Source organism: Accipiter gentilis, chromosome 27 (assembly GCF_929443795.1).
Source record: "Accipiter gentilis chromosome 27, bAccGen1.1, whole genome shotgun sequence".
In the NCBI taxonomy this organism is placed as follows: Eukaryota; Metazoa; Chordata; class Aves; order Accipitriformes; family Accipitridae; genus Astur; species Astur gentilis.
In genome coordinates this window covers 17,294,485-17,301,175 of record NC_064906.1, presented here as the reverse complement: position 1 = coordinate 17,301,175, position 6,691 = coordinate 17,294,485, and the positions used below count along the sequence as shown (strand labels likewise).

Here is a 6,691-nt window from a genome sequence, read left to right as displayed (position 1 = left end):
CTGACCTGCTGCTTAATTGAAGCAAATGTAGTCCCTGAAAATTAACACTGCTGGTCTGAGCTTTTTTTCCCCTGGAGTGAATGTAGGCCTTCGCTGTTCTTGCAAACTCATATAGATACACTTGATTGTACTTTAAACTGGACTGCTTGGGTTAGATAATACAAGTACAACCTCACGAAGGTCAATATAGACTGCTGATTTACTGAGCAGGCTTCCAGTCTCCTCCCTAAGGAAGGAAGCCCTTTCCCCTTCCATTCTGCAGCAAGGACTTGTGAGCCAGGATCGCCGTCAACTCTTCGTGAGAAAGTTGAGAAATTAATGGGGCGGTTAGGTTAATGTCGACTTTTCTGTGCTTTAGCGGCCGTACTGCTTACTAGTTGAGAACTAGTTTGGTTTATGACTACCTAAGATGCAGCCACAGCAAAGACGACACTCACTTCTAGCAGCTTGCTTCTTTTTTTACAGAGAAACTATTTTTTTCCCCTTGTTAAAGGTATAAGCGTGTTTTGTATAGGTTTTGGTAAATAGTCCTTCCTTACTTGAAGATTCAGATTTCAGTGTTGTTTTTTTAAAGCATTAATTCTAGCGTAGCACAAGAAGACTTCCCAACACTTGGAAGAGCAAGCTCCAAAGACTGCCTATGTACAAAATGGTTATTCTGCAAAAGGCTGATAGAAATACGATGCTAGACTGGTTTCAGTTGGTAACTGATGTTAGGTAATGGATTTAATAGATCTAGCAAAGCACCCGTTTCCTCTTACCATGCGTGGCAACCTCACTAGTTACCCAGCCACATTCGGGTTCCATTTATGTTTCAGAAAAAGACACCAAATTAAAACAGCCGAAATAATTTTTAGAAGGAAAAGAGTTCAGTTTTATTTAATGTCACTTAAAAGGACAAAGCGGTAAATGAGGAAAAAGTTCAACTTAAAAACCTTAAAATTACTTTCTAGGTAAGTTTGACAAAAATTAAATCCCAACAACAGTAGGGCTCTTTACTAAAGAAATTGCTCCAAAATAAATGATGCATTTAAAACACGAGATAGTGTTCTGCAAAGGGGGGAAAAAAATCTTGCATTTCTCCTACCCCTACCTTATCTGTTAAAAACATTTTCTTTCTCACTTTTTTTTTTTTTTTTTTTAAATAAAAATCAGGTCTTATCTGCCCTCAACAAAACATGTCCTACATGCTTTTTCAAAATATCTTTATGATTTTTACCACTGTTAGCAGCACTGTTTAAATTCCTCAGAGAGGAGCTCAGTTCAGGCTGGTCTGACCACCACATTGCACCTTCAGCAGATACAAGTAACATATCTTAAACAACAGCAACATCACTTGGTCTGTCTACAACAAAGCCAGTTTTACAGCTGTGGGAAACCTCAAAGTGGTTTTATAAGGTAAAACAATGACAAATCAAGAAGCAACATCATGAAAGCCAAGAAAACAGATGTTGAGCAACTAACGGTAAACCGAAGTGTTTCATTAATGCCTATTAAAATCAATGCTTTAATATTTTAAATAAGAATTTCATTGAAGATGCAAAACCTGCAACTAAGCTCAAAATAATACACAACCTAAGACTCTCATCCAAGTCTCTTATCCAACTAATCTGCAACAAAATTAGGAGAGTCAATAAAGGCACATTCTACTCTGCAATCGCAAAGTCACCTCTTAAGATGAGTTTGTCTTTAAAAAAAAAAAGACAATAGTTACTAATCTCTTCACTATAGCTAAAACTAAACAGTGTCAACAGCCCACACAATTTGCTTTTTCCATTATATTCTTGGTCCTTAACAACTGCTCTTTATATCAGTGGTCAAATCAGACCACTACTGTCACAGGGTTAGTCTGAGCTGAAAAAAAACAGTTAAATCCATCAATATCATGTGCTACTCCTTCCTTTTCATTCAGTGAAACTTACTTTTCTTTGAAAAAAAAAAAAAAGATTACAAGTTTCAGTGATTGTGGATACTATTTTTTGAAGCTTGTACAGCTACTGAACAACTGGAACATTAAATATGTTAAAGTACACTAAAACTAAATCATATTGCATTAGATTGCTATATTTAAAATGTTAATATAATACTATTGTTATAACAGTCATCGGAGATGGCTTAACACTATCAGTGTCAGAACTTAAATGCAAGAGAATCCACTTAATCAAAACATTATGGTTTATATAATGAATTAATCATTCACTTGGCTTTCAACTACCTTTGAATAAAGTATTTAATGACACAACTTTACCTTCTATACAGTTTCAATTGATAAATGCTTTTAACCAAGTAGACTAATTGCAGGTTACCAATTGAAATACAAACATTTCCCAGCACATGCTCTTTCTGTAAAGGCTTTATGTGAATGAGCAAAATAAACTTGCACTTAGATGCTACATTTCAGCAATAAAGCAATAACAATAAAGCCATTATCAGTGAAATAACTATGTTTAAATTTTAATTGATTGAATATGAACCATACGTGACTATTTTCAACATATTCAATCAGTGGACCATTTATGCATTCAGTCTGACACATAAGAACACTATCTACAGGGGAGAACTTTTGTCGTAAAACGGTATCATATTATGCTTGTAATAAAGCAAATGCATAGTTCATTAGATACTTCAGAACTACAGTTCTTCTGAAATATAGATATACTTTTCACCAAGTGTTGCATAGTGTAAAAAAGGAGGGGAAAAAAGAGAAACATTAAAAACAATGAGAGTACACAAAGAGCTATTGCTGAGTTCTTAGGTACATTTTGATTGCATGTAATTTAGTACCAACACCTAAAACACAGGATCATTGAAAGCAAACCCCTGGATTACAGAATTTGTTTGTTTCAAAACACCACCACTATTCAAGGTTTGGTTGTATTTTAATGATTCATATTTCATACATCGTGTTACACAAAAGGCATTCATGGTTTACGGCACCGTTTTTCTTATTTTCCATACATGATAAGATCTGTCTCTCCCACCTCTGTCTCAGAAGTGTTCCCCTGTGATATTTCTGAAGACACTGTGCATAGGCATTTTAGTTACTTCTGTATCAAATATAAAGCCACTTAGTTAAAATTTGTTTAGTTCTGAAGGATAAATGTTAGTGTATTTCACAGTGATGAAAACTTCAAAGGCTTATTACTCCCTCTTCATCCACCACCATGCTAGAAATTTTGAATACTTATTGTCACGATCACACAAGCACAGGCAAAACCCAAAGTTAAACTGTTTATGAAGGTTATACCGAATCTTGACTTCACAGCATTTTCTGCTGTTTGTCAATTGCTTGACAGTTAAAAAATTTGTGTTAGGAGTTTTAACTGCTACCAAAAAAAAAGAAGCCCAATCAACTCTGTGTCTTTTTAATTTCCTAATTCTTATGGAAACAAAAGCCAGCATTAAGAAGATGTTTTCATAATTCCGCTTTCACTGCAAGATCAGATCTAAGGCATACATTATTCAGTGCAAAGTCATCACACACTACAGAGAGAAGACAAAAACCCCTTCATTCTCCCCTATGGACCGTACAGGTACATGTGCAAAACCCAGCAAGACTGAAATAAAGATGGACACAATACTACAAGATACTTGCGTAGTTAATATTTTCTCTATGGTTTTACAAAAAAAATAAATCAAATATTACAGAGATTACTATTTTTATAGCTTTGAGTAGTCTCTTAGTGGCCATCAATGTCAAACAACTTATTAAAGTCCAAATAAGAGTTCATGAATGGTATTACCGAAACCATCTAAGTTTACCGGAACGAGAGCAGCATTTGTTGTCACAATACAACCATCATCATTTAAACACACACATACTAATGTAAGCCAAGCCTACACCATGTATCTTGAGGCTGGAGTTATATAAGGAATACGTTTACAGTGTTTTGGTAAATACATGTTCAACACAAACAAACATAAATAGCTATAGGAATATAACAATAACCTTGAACACAAATAAACCGTAACTTTAATCAAGTACTTCCATGAAAGAAACAGATGTCACAGAGAGGTGCTCTAAATACTTTCCTACTATTTATTTTCTTGCTTTTTTGCTCCTTGCCTTTTTCTCTTCTTCACAAACTATTAATTGCAAGTCATGCCAACTGCAAGGGATGACCGAGACCTGGGCACAACATAACTTAAAAAAACACAATGAAAAAAGAGATGTTTTAACAGAAAGGCACACACATAACAAAAAGGAGGCCTTCGTTAACCACATAGCGGGCACAGATTCTTTAGTGCCCACTACTCCTCATGTGGGAAAGAGCCACGAGGTTTTCTCACTGGTCAATATTCTCTCTAACAGCAGCAGGCAGCCTGCACTTGTACAACATTTCTCTACACGCATTTTTCAAAAAAAGCTTCCCAAGCAACATGTGAATGTTCAATATCATTTTACTTTTGGAGTCACAGACAGATTGAGTGACTGGATGCAGTTTAGCACGTTAAGACTGAACCAGTTACAGTTTCTTGCCTTCCAATCCGTGCCCAATCAAGCAAGAGGATAATGATCCCAAGTACTACAAAAACTTCAGTGAAAGTGAAATCTGGAAAGCAGTATACAAGAAGGAGCACAAACCTATTCACCTTTCAACCTAACAAAGCCAAGACACTTTCCATGTTGCCAATTACCCTGCACGTTCCAATTATAACTCTTTTGATCACTCAATAGTAACCAGGTATCATCTTTACCTGTAATAAATAATGTAATCTTGAAGAAAGGACCAAGCCTACAGAAGACAAGAGTCAGCAATTCAGCACATCCTACATTCACTTTTCAGCTATCTCCTGGGGAAAAAACCATAACCTTCTGGTAACATTAGAGATGCATATTGTACAGCTGTGGTAGTTTCTATAATGAAACTCCAGATATAAATGATAATATCCATAATACAAACCATAATTCTAAAATATATCTGAATATGTGTGTGTATATATATATCTAAAAAGAAAATTATCTAATTTTCTTTTATACACATATAAACACCCAGCTAATATGCCCCATAAAAATTTTTCCTTATTTAGGACTAATCTTTTAAATAACAGATTTTTAAACAGTCTCTTAGAATAATTTTTTTTTAAACACTATCCGAAAATGCAGACCTATCTCAGGGTAATCAAAAAGCACACACAAAATAAATTAACATCATACAAATGTGGTTATATTGTTCAGAAAGTCCAATTCTCCCATTTGAAATGAAATGGAGACCAGTGTACCTTAGGGTGAATTATTCGTCATTGTACAAATACATTCCCTCTTTCCACGTAAGTCTTCATGTCAATTTAGCTGCATTTCCATAAAGCAAGAAACACAGTAAATGCGCAGAACTCTTGCAAAAGGGAGTCGTGTTTCACTGGATAAGAGCAGTTTTTGCTGAAGGGCAGCAAGTCAACATTTTATCACCATCTGAACACTAGCAACACCTGTGCCCTTATAAGCTTCACACCTTGAATTAGCAGCAACATATTTGATGGGTTCAGTAGTAATTTTTCTTCCAGTATTGGATTAGACTACTTTGCATATACAGTAAGTCAAAAGTCTAGTACATGTGTGCAACACTAATCCACATTTACATCTAGAAACTCATAAATACACATGGAAACAAAGGTGACAGAGAATTAAACCTCGATTTAAATTAAAATACTTTCAGTCCATGTATAGAAACAGCAGTGAAAAACGAGTAGAAAGGAGATAGACATCAGAAACAGAAAAGGAGTACAATAACTAAAACTGTAAGAAGTAGGTCACTGTTAAAAGGGCAAGTTGCAATTAAAATTGATCAACAGAAGATGTAGATTGTACCATCTGCATAAATGCTTAAATGCAGCATTATTTTGCACATCACATACAGTAGATGCGATTTCTAGGAAGCATATTACAACAGCTGGCATACTTACTAATAGATTTATGGTATCTGAATACTTAATTTCCCAGCTCTTAATGTACAGTAGTTATGCATTATTAGCCTTTAAAGCTCTTTGTCAGCCTTTTAGAAGTCAAGGTTACATTTCCATGAATATTTAGCATCCCAATAAGAAACTTACAACTATTCACCTTCAATGAGCTTTTATACAATACAAAGATACTAAATACCTTCTTAAGCTGAATCTTTTCAATACTATGAGTTTTCTTTCTGCTGTTTCAAAGGAAACACAAGGACCTTTGTAACTTCCAAAGTAAAGGGTGTTTTAAGGCAGTAAAAGACATATATTAAGGTTTCCATGATTGTTTATGGTTGTCTATGTGAATAAAGCATATTACACGCAATTGCTCTCATATATTTATCTACATGACTTTGTTATACTATACATGATTTAGCAATCTTCTTGAGAAATTTAAAGTGCCACAGTTCAAATGTGCTCATCTGTCTTTTCATGGGCTTCTAGTCCATTATAGTTGCCTTCAGAAACAAGCCCTTGCTTTAGTTAAAGAGCAGTCTTTTTAGGGGAAAAAAGAATTCATCCTTCACTGCTGTGCTAACTGGAATCCAGCGGTCGAACCAATCCTTCTTTGTAAACACGAAGAATAGCTTCACAAACAAATTTGTATTGACTCTGTATAAGAAAGAAAAAAACATTTACGGATGGTTAATTAAACTCCTGATTATACAGTAGTATTGAATAGGAGTAATAGTCCCACTGCTTCCTTTCTCCTGGACAATGACAGGAGAGGAGATAGAAAAAT

General features: G+C 34.9%; 1 protein-coding gene across 4 annotated transcripts in view; it reads right to left on the bottom strand.

Moving 5' to 3' along the window:
• Nucleotides 1-653: 653 nt before the first annotated feature.
• PTPN3 (protein tyrosine phosphatase non-receptor type 3) overlaps nt 654-6,691 on the bottom strand; it is a 101,090-nt gene continuing 95,052 nt past the window's right edge. For all 4 annotated transcript variants that reach the window (XM_049830430.1, XM_049830431.1, XM_049830432.1 and 1 more), the window contains exon 26: nt 654-6,561. In XM_049830430.1, coding sequence (XP_049686387.1) covers nt 6,484-6,561 — 78 coding nt within the window. In that variant the 3' untranslated portion in view covers nt 654-6,483. The remainder of the gene's footprint in view (nt 6,562-6,691) is intronic.